This window comes from Oncorhynchus gorbuscha, linkage group LG05 (genome assembly GCF_021184085.1).
Source record: "Oncorhynchus gorbuscha isolate QuinsamMale2020 ecotype Even-year linkage group LG05, OgorEven_v1.0, whole genome shotgun sequence".
Lineage (NCBI taxonomy): Eukaryota > Metazoa > Chordata > Actinopteri > Salmoniformes > Salmonidae > Oncorhynchus > Oncorhynchus gorbuscha.
This window is the reverse complement of record NC_060177.1, coordinates 84675866-84688996: the sequence shown is the minus strand read 5'-3', so window position 1 is coordinate 84688996 and position 13131 is coordinate 84675866. Positions and strand designations below refer to the sequence as shown.

Sequence of the window (13131 nt, the reverse complement as noted above, 5' to 3'; positions counted from 1 at the left end):
ACGTGTGTTACGGGTGGGTGTTGCTATGATGACCAGTGAGCTGAGATAAGGTGGGGCTTTACCTAGCAGAGGCTTATAGATGACCTGGAGCCAGTGGGTTTGGCGACGAATATGGAGCGAGGGCCAACCAACAAGAGCATACAGGTTGCAGTGGTGGGTAGTATATGGGGCTTTGGTGACGAAATGGATGGCACTGTGATAGACTACATCCAATTTGCGTTGGAGGCAAATTGTTGGAGGCTATTTTGTAAATGACATCGTCGAAGTCAAGGATCGGTAGGATAGTCAGTTCTACGAGGGTATGTTTGGCAGCATGAGTGAAGGAGGCTTTGTTGCAAAATAGGAAGCCAATTCTAGATTTAATTTTGGATTGGAGATGCTTAATGTGAGTCTGGAAGGAGAGTTTACAGTCTAACCAGATACCTAGGTGTTTGTAGTTGTCAGAACTGTCCAGAGTATTGATGTTAGTCGGGCAGGCAGGTGCGAGCAACGGTCGGTTGAGGAGCATGCATTTAGTTTTACTTGCATTTAAAAGCAGTTGGTGGCCATGGAAGAAGTGTTGTATGGCGCTGAAGCTCGTCTGGAGGTTTATTAACACAGTGCCCAAAGAAGGGCCAGATGTTTACAGAATGGTGTCATCTGGGGTGGCCGGGTAGCTTAGTGGTTAGAGCGTTGGACTAGTAACCGGAAGGTTGCGAGTTCAAACCCCCGAGCTGACAAGGTACAAATCTGTCGTTCTGCCCCTGAACAGGCAGTTAACCCACTGTTCCCAGGCCGTCATTGAAAATAAGAATATGTTCTTAACTGACTTGCCTGGTTAAATAAAGGTAAAATTAAAAAAATATATATATATATCTGCATAGAGGTGGATCAGAGAATCACCAACAGCAAGAGAGACATCATTGATATATACAGAAAAGAGTCAGCCCAAGAATTGAACCCTGTGGCATTGAGACTGCCAGAGGTCCAGACAACAGGCCTTCCGATTTGACACACTGAATTCTGTATGAGAAGTAGTTGGTGAACCAGGCGAGGCAGTCATTTGAGAAACCAAGGCTATTGAGTCTGCTGATAAGAATACGGTGATTGACAGAGTCGAAAACGGCTGCACAGTATTGTCTTTTATCGATGGCGGTTATGATATCAGGACCTTGAGCGTGGCTGAGGTGCACCCATGACCAGCTCGGAAACCGGATTGCACAGTGGAGAAGGTACGGTGGGATTTGAAATGGTCGGTCATCTGTTTGTTTAATTGGCTTTCGAAGACTTTAGAAAGGCAGGGCAGGATGGATATAGGTCTGTAACAGTTTGGGTCTAGTGTGTCTCCCCCTTTGAAGACAGGATACAGGAAGTAGCTACCTGTTGCATTTGACAGAATTATATGACACAGGAAGTAGGTACCTGTGGAGTTTCACATTATGACATGAAACAGGAAGCAGCTACCTGTGGCGTTTGCTTTTCTTAGAGCTCTTGCTTTTCTTAGAGCTCTTCTTCTTTTTCTTCTTCCTCACCGGAGACAGACTGCAGTACGGAGACCTATGACAGAACCAAAAAAAAACATTATGACCACGCACACACACACACACACACACACACACACACACACACACACACACACACACACACACACACACACACACACACACACACACACACACACACACACACACACACACACACACACACACACACACACACACACACACACACACACACACACACACACACACACACACACACACACACACACACACCATTATCTAAAAGCACTCTTCTATCAAAGCTGATAATATCCCTCTCTCTCTGTGTGCGTCTCTAAAATGTCAGTTTGCTCAGAGAACAGTTAGAACATGTCTAGAAATAGACCCATCACACCGGGTAACCATAGTGCTGTTTTCACCCGTCCACCATAGTGCTGGTTTCACTAGGCCACCATAGTGCTGGTTTCACTAGGCCACCATAGTGCTGTTTTCACCGGTCCACCATAGTGCTGGTTTCAATAGGCCACCATAGTGCTGGTTTCACTAGGCCACCATAGTGCTGGTTTCAATAGGCCACCATAGTGCTGGTTTCACTAGGCCACCATAGTGCTGGTTTCAATAGGCCACCATAGTGCTGTTTTCACCGGTCCACCATAGTGCTGGTTTCACTAGGCCACCATAGTGCGGTTGTCACCGGTCCACCATAGTGCTGTTTTCACCGGTCCACCATAGTGCTGGTTTCACTAGGCCACCATAGTGCTGGTTTCAATAGGCCACCATAGTGCTGGTTTCAATAGGCCACCATAGTGCTGTTTTCACCGGTCCACCATAGTGCTGGTTTCACTAGGCCACCATAGTGCTGTTTTCACCGGTCCACCATAGTGCTGGTTTCACTAGGCCACCATAGTGCTGTTTTCACCGGTCCACCATACTGCTGTTTTCACCGGTCCACCATAGTGCTGGTTTCAATAGGCCACCATAGTGCTGGTTTCAATAGGCCACCATAGTGCTGGTTTCAATAGGCCACCATAGTGCTGTTTTCACCGGTCCACCATAGTGCTGGTTTCACTAGGCCACCATAGTGCTGTTGTCACCGGTCCACCATAGTGCTGTTTTCACCGGTCCACCATAGTGCTGGTTTCACTAGGCCACCATAGTGCTGGTTTCAATAGGCCACCATAGTGCTGGTTTCAATAGGCCACCATAGTGCTGTTTTCACCGGTCCACCATAGTGCTGGTTTCACTAGGCCACCATAGTGCTGTTTTCACCGGTCCACCATAGTGCTGGTTTCACTAGGCCACCATAGTGCTGTTTTCACCGGTCCACCATACTGCTGTTTTCACCGGTCCACCATAGTGCTGGTTTCAATAGGCCACCATAGTGCTGGTTTCAATAGGCCACCATAGTGATGGTTTCAATAGGCCATCATAGTGATGGTTTCAATAGGCCACCATAGTGATGGTTTCACTAGGCCACCATAGTGCTGGTTTCAATAGGCCATCATAGTGATGGTTTCACTAGGCCACCATAGTGCTGGTTTCACTAGGCCATCATAGTGCTGGTTTCAATAGGCCATCATAGTGATGGTTTCACTAGGCCACCATAGTGCTGGTTTCACTAGGCCACCACATCATAGTGATGGTTTCACTAGGCCATCATAGTGCTGGTTTCAATAGGCCATCAGAGTGATGGTTTCACTAGGCCACCATAGAGCTGGTTTCACTAGGCCACCACATCATAGTGATGGTTTCACTAGGCCATCATAGTGCTGGCTTCAATAGGCCATCATAGTGATGGTTTCACTAGGCCACCATAGAGCTGGTTTCACTAGGCCACCACATCATAGTGATGGTTTCACTAGGCCATCATAGTGCTGGCTTCAATAGGCCACCATAGTGCTCGTTTCACTAGGCCACCATAGGGCTGTTTTCACCGGTCCACCATAGTGCTGGTTTCATTAGGCCACCAGAGTGCTGGTTTCACTAGGCCACCATATTGTTGGTTTCACCGGGCCACCATAGTGCTGGTTTCACTAGGCCACCAGAGTGATGGTTTCACTAGGCCACCATAGTGCTGGTTTCACTAGGCCACCATAGTGCTGGTTTCACTAGGACAAAAGAGTGCTGGTTTAATTTATGAACTGACCTTTCCCTCTTCCTCTTTCTCTCCGATTTCCTCCTCTTCTTCTTCCCCTTGGAAGCGTGGGGCCGAGGGGAAAGATCGTCATCAAACAACACACTGCAACAGGAGAGAGACAGGGATGGACAGGGTTACCGATGTGTTCTCCTCAGGGAGACTAAGGTTTCTGCAGTACTGTATGAGACTCCTGCAGGACACCTGTATACAGGGACTCTGTATGCTAACAGCATTGCCGATCAACTATATTTGGGGCCACACAGGAATGACTTTAAAAATAAAGTAATTTTAATAATTTACTGTCTCCCCAAGAAAATAGTTCCAACGTGACCAACTAACAAAAATGTAGGATACATGTTCGCTTAAAGCTCAGACACCAATAAGTTTGCCTGCTGAGAGTACTTAGCAGCCCTGAACGGTGTCGCCAGTCAAACTCTTTTGTGTTCACACAGCAAAGACCTTGAAGTCGTCAGACACTCAACCTTGTTTTAATATGTCAAACCAGAAGATGGCAATAGCATTGTTTTGCAATGCATATCCATGCGTATTGCTTGTGGTCTAGATTCCAAGCTATCTGCCCCGTATCTATTTTATACAAAGCCCTTGTTGTTACTAGCCAGATGGCCACAGCTAGATAACTACAATTTATTTCACTCTCCATAATCCTATACTGCCAGTGCCAGCCCATAGCCAAATGTTTAGCTAGCTAGCTAACATTAGCATATTTGCTAGCTAGCACGACATAGCTAGGTAGACAGCTAAGACACTGCACAAACGCAGCAGCCAACACAGGAGCTGTTTCATGAAAACTAGCTCATCCATTGTGATTGTAATATAATGTCTATACTAGCTAAAGTGGGTAGCTATCTTGGAGGAAGTATTTAGTGTTGTGTGCATTGCGTCTGTGCACTAAGCTAGCTACCATCCCATAGCCTACAATGCAAATTACATGTAATGGTTCATGTATGGATGTACGGAGAAAATGCCCTCATATATCCTATTTTATTTTTTTGGGCTCTTCCGACATGGGGGATCGTGCTCTCTGATTGGCTCAAAGTCAAGTTGTTGGCCACTGGCGAGCATCAGCAGTCAAGAACAGTTGCACATAATCGAAAAGGCGGCGAACGGGCTATTACAGCTTCACAACAGCCAGGGCCCTCAGCTAACTTCACAGCAATTAGATCAGGGAGTAGTGGAAATGTAGCCATGATGAATTTACATTCCTGCTTAGACCTTATGGCAAGGTGCTCTTTATTTTAATTCATTTTTTAATTTCTCCGTTATTTAACCAGGTAGGCAAGTTTAGAACAAGTTCTCATTTACAAATGCGACCTGGCCAAGATAAAGCAATGCAGTGTGACACAAACAACACAGAGTTACACATGGGATAAACAAACCTACAGTCAATAACACAATAGAAAAGTATATATACAGTGTGTGCAAATGTAGTAAGATTAGGGAGGTAAGGCAATAAATAGGCCATAGTGGTGAAATAATTACAATTTAGCAATTAAACACTGGAGTGATAGATGTGCAGAATATGAATGTACAAGCAGAGATACTGGGGTGCAAAGGAGCAAAAACTAAATAACAATATGGGAATGAGGTAGTTGGGTTTACAGATGGGCTGTGTACAGGTGCAGTGATCGGTAAGCTGCTCTAACAAATGATGTTTAAAGTTAGCGAATTGAGATACAAGACTCCAGCTTCAGTGATATTTGCAATTCGTTCCAGTCATTGGCAGCAGAGAACTGGAAGGAAAGGCGGCAATATGAGGAGTTGGCTTTGGGGATGACCAGTGAAATTTACCTGCTGGAACGTGTGCTACGGGTGGGTGCTGCTATGGTGACCAGTGAGCTGAGATAAGGTGGGACTTTACCTAGCAAAGACTTATAGATGACTTAGAGCCAGTGGGTTTGGTGACAAATATGGAGCGAGGGCCAGCCAACGAGAGCATACAGGTCGCAGTGGTGGGTAGTATATGGGGCTTTGGTGACAACGGATGGCACTGTGATAGACGACATCCAATTTGCTGAGTAGAGTGTTGGAGGCTATTTTGTAAATGACATCGCCGAAGTCAAGGATCGGTAGGATGGTCAGTTATACGAGGGTATGTTTGGCAGTATGAGTGAAGGATGCTTTGCTGCAAAATAAAAAGCCAATTCTAGATTTAATTTTGGATTGGAGATGCTTAATGTGAGTCTGGAAGGACTTCTGTAGCTCAGTTGGTAGAGCATGGCGCTTGTAACGCCAGGGTAGTGGGTTCGATCCCCGGGACCACCCATACGTAGAATGTATGCACACATGTATGCACACATGACTGTAAGTCGCTTTGGATAAAAGCGTCTGCTAAATGGCATATATTATTATTATTATATATTATATATATATTATTATTATTATCATATATTATATTATTATTATTATAGTTTACAGTCTAACCAGACACCTAGGTATTTGTAGTTGTCCACATATTCTATGTCAGAACTGTCCAGAGTTGGACGGGTGGGCGGGTGCAGGCAGCGATCGGTTGAAGAGCATGCATTTAGTTTTACTTGCATTTAGTTTTACTTGCATTTAAGAGCAGTTGGAGGCCGTGGACAGAGTGTCGTATGGCATTGAAGATTGTCTGGAGGTTTGTTAACACAGTGTACAAAGAAGGGCCAGAAGTATACAGAATGGTGTCGTCTGCGTAGAGGTGGATCAGAGAATCACCAGCAGCAAGACCGACATCATTGATGTAGACAGAGAAAAGAGTCGGCCCAAGAATTGAACCCTGTGGCACCCCTATAATGACTGCCAGAGGTCCGGACAACAGGCCCTCCGATTTGACACACTAAACTCTGTCTGAGAAGTAGTTGGTGAACCAGGCGAGGCAGTCATTTGAGAAGCCTAGGCTATTGAGTCTGCAGTTAAGAATGCAGTGATTGACAGAGTCGAAAGCCTTGGCCAGGTCGATGAAGACGGCTGCACAGTCTTGTCTTTTATCATTGGTGGTTATGATATTGTTTAAGACCTTGACCAGCTCGGAAACCAGATTGCATAGTGGAGAAGGTACGGTGGGATTAAAAATGGTCAGTGATCTGTTCATTAACTTGGCTTTCGCAGACTTTAGAAAGGCAGGTTAGGATAGATATGAGTCTGCAAAAGTTTGGGTCTAGATTGTCTCCCCCTTTGAGGAGGGGGATGACCGGGGCAGATTTCCAATCTTTAGGGGTCTCAGACGATACGAAAGAGTGGTTGAACAGGCTAGTAATAGGGGTTGCAAAAATTGCGGTGGATAATTTTAGAAAGAGAGGGTCCAGATTGTCTAGCCCAGCTGATTTGTACAGATTTTGCAACCCTTTCAGAACATCAGCTATCTGGATTTGGGTGAAGGAGAAATGGGGAGGCTTGAGCAAGTTGCTGTGGGGGGTGCAGAGCTGTTGACCGGGGTAGGGGTAGCCAGGTGGAAAGCATGGGCAGCCGTAGAAAAATGCTTATTGAAATTCTCAATTATCATAGATTTATCGGTGGTGACAACGTTTCCTTGCCTCAGTCCAGTGGGCAGTGAGCAGTGGGCAGTGGGCAGTGGGCAGTGGTCAGTGGGCAGTGAGCAGTGGGCAGTGGGCAGTGAGCAGTGGGCAGTGAGCAGTGAGCAGTGGGCAGTGAGCTGTGGGCAGTGGGCAGTGGGCAGTGGGCAGTGGGCAGTGGGCAGTGGGCAGTGGGCAGTGGGCAGTGGGCAGTGAGCAGTGGGCAGTGGGCAGTGAGCAGTCTTCTTATTCTCCATGGACTTTACAGTGTCCAATAACTTTTGGGAGTTTGTGCTACAAGATGCAAATTTCTGTTTGAAGCTAGCCTTTGCATTCCTAACTGCCTGTGTATATTGGTTCCTAACTTCCTTGAAAAGTTGCATATCGCGGGGGCTTTTCCATGCTAATGCCACAGGACGTTTTTATGCTGGTCAAGGGCAGTCACTTTTTTTTTGGGGGGGGGGGGGTCGTTTCATTCATGTAGTGTCCGCCCCTCCCAGACATTGCCTTTCCACCCGTAGCATGTTAATTTGTCAATATAAAGATGTAACTCTTGACGAAGCCCATCTGTCCCTCAAGATGAACGCTCATGAAATGTCCACTTAATTTTCTCTCTGCAAATGGCTGATGCATCGTGGCGACGAAGGCCCTTTGAAGCACCAACAGACTGGTGGGAGTGAGGAAGAGAGGGAGTAAGTGAGACAAAGAGAGTGAGAAAGGAACAGAGAGATGTGCAAGAAAGGGTGTTTTTTCTGTGATTCATTTGGACAGCTTTGCGTTGGTTTTTATAATGAGGTATTAAATGAGTGTTCTATGAAAAAGTGGAGAGTGTGTCATGGAGGAGATCAATTGGGTTGGACTCGCTGTGTGTTTATATCACTGGTGGTTGAGGTGTAAATATGTTTGGCAAGTGAAGTGATGCTGAGAGAGAGAGCAGTCACAGGTTTGTCACACACACAGTACAGAGAGGTACACACACACACACACACACACACACACACACACACACACACACACACACACACACACACACACACACACACACACACACACACACACACACACACACACACACACACACACACACACACACACACACACACACACAGTATGCATACAGTACATGCCCGCCTGCCCACACAAACATAAACATGCACTTATGCTAGTGAATGCAGCTATTGCCTACATTTGGTTGCTAGCAGAGCACTTTGTGCATATAGATGTCAAACATTTCAAATGTGTAATCAGAGCCGTCAATATAAGAGCGTCTGCTAAATGACTTAAATGTAAATGTAAATGTACAGAGCAGGTAGAACACTGTTGATTTACAAATTAGCATGGTCCCTGAAAACTGTAAACACATGTAGTCTCTAACAGTGTCTGAGTGGCTCTAAGCATCATGCTGTTATGCAACAGGTTCTCAGTGCAAACAGGCAGGGAAAGGTTTTTCTTCAAAATATAGATTTGTTATCATTTGTTTCCCCTGAGCCTCCGTTTGCCATTGAAATGCTCAGTCTGATCGTATGGGCATGTTGATACAAATGTACATATATTTACATCCACAGCCCTGATTGGCGGATAGGATTGTAGACTCTAGAGCCTACCCCGCTTACCCCTTTAAAGTAGGAGGGTACATATGCAAATAAAATATGACTGGTCATTGGTTGGAATAATCAGATTGTGATGTCATGCCGTCATTCGGATGGGACGTTAAACGGGTGTCCTGACTTTCTGTGGTGACTAAAGATCCCATGGCACTTATCGTTAGAGTAGGGGTGGTAACCCTGGTATCCTGGCTAAATTCCCAATCTGGCCCTTATACTATCATGGTGTAAGGGATTTCCTCCTCTTCTTCCGAAGAAGAGAGGCGAAAAGGATCAGATGACCAATATGCGGCATGGTAAGTGTCCATGGTTCTTTTTAATACGTAAAGGTACACATGAACAACTGACTACAAAAACAAGAAATGTGAAAAACCCCAAACAGTCCTATCTGGTACAGAGACAGGAACAATCACCCACAAACACACAGTGAAACCCAGGCTACCTAAGTATGATTCTCAATCAGAGACAACTAATGACACCTGCCTCTGATTGAGAACCATACTAGGCCGAAACATAGAAATACCCCAAAACATAGAAAAACAAACATAGACTGCCCATCCAACTCACGCCCTGACCATACTAAAATAAATACAAAACAAAGGAAATAAAGGTCAAAACGTGACACACGGTCACCTAAATCATCCCCAGTTTTCAAATGGCTCAGTCATCCCCCTCCTCTCCCCTGTAGCTATTCCCCAGGTCGTTGCTATAAATGACAATGTGTTACCTGGTAAAATAAGGTTGAAATACAAATTGTGGGTCAAAAAGCCCATCCCACCTGAACAGGCTGAAACTCCAGGTGTTTCTGTTCTTACGCTAAAAGGGTATTGTCCTCATTTTCACCATTTCAGTGTTATTTCAACCTCATAGTCTGGAAATATGTTTTTCTTTCTTTTTTTATTTTATTTTACAGGAAAATCTCATTTTTGACTGTACTGTACATATTAAAGGTTAGGATTGGGGACTGGTAATCTAATCCTAGATCTGTAGTTAAGAGTAATTTCTGGTTAGGCAATAAAGCATGATATGGTGATTGAATAAAATAAAGATGGATGAAACAGTCATAGAGATTTGTCGTATTTGCTCCAACTGTAGTAACCTTGTCCTTGAAGATCAACAGCTAATCAAAAAGGTAGCTAGCTATATGTACAACATTAGCTAGACATCTACAGAAACGACCGCAGTCAGAGACAATTTCCATCGACTGTCACGAGAGATGAATCTGAGGTGAGTCGGTTGATGTCAGTGGTTTTGCCATCATAGCCCTCTATCTTTCAATGAGCGGTTTGGTTTTAGCTCCTGTCTCTCTCCTTAGCTCTCTGACCTTCAGGGAACAGCTATGATAAACAGACCTCTGATGGAGGCCATTACTTCAAGCTGTCAGCTAGTGGTGCACAGAGATAGGACAAGGTTAAGGTCAAGGTTACATTGGCAGATTTTTCAACACGTTGTCTCTGGGTTTCAAACCAGCAACCTTTCAGTTATTTTGCCCTACACTTTTAACCAATAGACTACCTACCAACCTGCAGGTTTACTGCTTCCTTCTAGCATTCCCTGGTTGTCCAATGAAAACACTCAAAACAGAATCAGGCAAGGATGGGCATAGGAGTTTTTCCTCACTATGTGACCTGCCCCCCAAAAAACTACTGGCCTTAGTCATTAATCAAAACACTATTTATTTTACTTCTAAGAAATTAAAAGTTCTCCACCATGAATAATTTATTTTAGCCAGATTCTTATCATGTGTAAAATATGTTATAATAATCATCAGAAAAACATCAGAGACTGTTTCATGTTGCTCATTTGCTCTCCCTTGCACTCCTCTCTCTCCCATGCTCCCCTGTTCTTCTCTCTCCCCTACCCTCCCCACTCTCCCCCTGACACTGCTCTCTCTCTCCCCTGCTCTCCTCTCTCCCTGCTCTTCCTCACCCCTGCTCTGTTCCCTCCTGCTCTCATCTCCCTCCCCTGCTCTCCCTCCTCATCTCCTCCTCTCCTGGTCTCTCATCTCCTCTCTCCCCTGCCCTCCTCACTCTCCCCCCTGACACTCCTCTCTCCTTTCCTCTGCTCTCTTCTCTCCTCATCTCTTCTCCTCTCCTCTGCTCTGCTCTCCTCTCCTCCTCTCCTCCTCATCTCCTCTCTCTCCCCTGCTCTCCTCTCTCTCTGCTAATCAAATACAATAAAATAAAGTGAAAGTTTATTGGTTGCTGTCACGCCCTGACCATAGAGAGCTGTTTATTCTCTATGTTGGTTGGGGCGTGACAGTGACTAGGGTGGTTTATCTAGGTGATTTTTACATCTATGTTGGCCTGGTATGGTTCCCAATCAGAGGCAGCTGTTTATTGTTGTCTCTGATTGGGGATCATATTTAGGCAGCCATTACCCCTTTGTACTTTGTGGGATCTTGACTATGTATAGTCTGTGAGCATATTAGTAGCTTAACGTTTCGTTTTGTTCGTTTATTGTTTTGCTTTGAGGTCCACATAGCAATAAAGATGTGGAACCAAGATCACGCTGCACTTTGGTCCAGTTATTATGATGATTGTGATAGTTGCGTACACGGATTTGCAGATGTTATTGCAGGTGAAGCGGAATGCTTGTGTTTCTAGCTTCAACAGTGCTGTAATACATAGCAATAAAAAAATACACACATAAACACCCCCCCCCCCCCCCCGCCCAAAATAAAATAAATATTTTTAGGGAGTGGGTTCCGCTGTCGGGATCAAATCAGCGGAAATTTCAAGAGCGACACGTATAGTTTTTGATAAAACTCAAACTTTCATTAAAACACACATTCAAGGTACTGAATTAAAGCTACACTCGTTGTGAATCTATCCACCAAGTCAGATTTGTAAAATGCTTTTCAGCGAAAGCATGAGAAGCTATTATCTGATAGCATGCACCCCCAAAGTACTGCAACGTCACCTAAAACGACAGATTTTGCGGTAGCCGGCGCTACCCAAAACGCAGAAATAAAATATAAAACATTCATTACCTTTGACGAGCTTCTTTCTTGGCACTCCTAGATGTCCCATAAACATCACTATTGGGTCTTTTTTTCGATTAAATCGGTCCATATATAGCCTAGATATTGATCTATGAAGACTGTGTAATCAAGGAAAAAACTGAGTTTGATAACGCAACGTCATTTTTTTAAATAAAAAAAGTCGACGATAAACTTTCACAAAACACTTCGAAAATACTTTTGTAATGCAACTTTAGGTATTAGTAAACGTTAATAATCTATCAAAATGATCACGGGGCGATGTATATTCAATAGCTCCACGTCCTGATATCATGTCCAAATATTTCTCAACCAAAACATCCAGTCAGAGACCGGAAGAAATGCGCTACCTCGTGTCCGTTTGACCAAGAAACAAATCCTAGATAAATGACAAGACTGTTGACATCGTGTGGAAGCTGTAGGTATTGCAACCTCAGCCCCATTTAATGTGGTTCCCATTCAACAATTGGTTCAAGTAGCGAATGGATATATTTTCCCATTTTCAGTGATCAGATTTTTCTGCGCTTTTCGATGAAACGCACGTTCTGTTATAGACACAGCCGTGATTTAACCAGTTTTAGAAACGTCAGAGTGTTTTCTATCCACACATACTAATCATATGCATATACTATATTCCTGGAATGAGTAGCAGGACACTGAAATGTTGCGCGATTTTTAACAAAAAGCTGCGAAAATGCGCATGATCCATAACAGGATTTATAAGTTCTATATGATGTGCCATGTCTAGAATACAGTATATATACTGAATAAAAATATTATGTATGTAAAGTGTTGGTCCCATGTTTCACCATCAAAATGGCGCCGGAGGAGATGGTGCCATTATGTGTTTTTTTTCACGATATTTGAAAATGATTTTGTACGTAATGTTTCTGCAACCGTATCTTACGGAAGAAAAGAGCTTCTGGATATCAGGACAGCGATCATTCAACTTGGATTAGACATAGATTTCTTCAACAACAATAACAACAACAAGAAGGACTCACACGAGGGCAGACATCCCAATTATTCGCAAAAGGAAAAGACGCAGAGTATGAAGAGCCGGATGTCTCGTCCGGACGCGCAGAAGGCAACTAGGAAAGCTGCCATTACCGTCAATATTACTGGCCAACGTGCAATCATTGGACAATAAACTAGATGAGGTACGATCACAAATATCCTACCAACGGGACATTAAAAACTGTAATATCCTGTGCTTCATGGAATCGTGGCTGAATGACAACATGGATATTCAGCTAGCGGGATACACGCTGCACCGGCAGGATAGAACAGCACACTCCGCTAAGACGAGGGGGGGGGGGGCGTTCTGTGCATATTTGTAAACAACAGCTGGTGCATAAAATCTAAGGAAGTCTTTAGATTTTGCTCGCCTGAAGCA

The 13131-nt window shown here is 44.4% G+C and overlaps 1 protein-coding gene across 1 annotated transcript in view; it reads right to left on the bottom strand.

Moving 5' to 3' along the window:
* LOC124035287 (serine/arginine repetitive matrix protein 4-like) overlaps positions 1-13131 on the bottom strand; it is a 153990-nt gene that overhangs the window by 44806 nt on the left and 96053 nt on the right. Inside the window, exons 3-4 of the mRNA XM_046348745.1 lie at positions 3628-3720; positions 1444-1536 (exon numbers count right to left, since the gene is read on the bottom strand). Coding sequence (XP_046204701.1) covers positions 1444-1536; positions 3628-3720 — 186 coding nt within the window. The remainder of the gene's footprint in view (positions 1-1443; positions 1537-3627; positions 3721-13131) is intronic.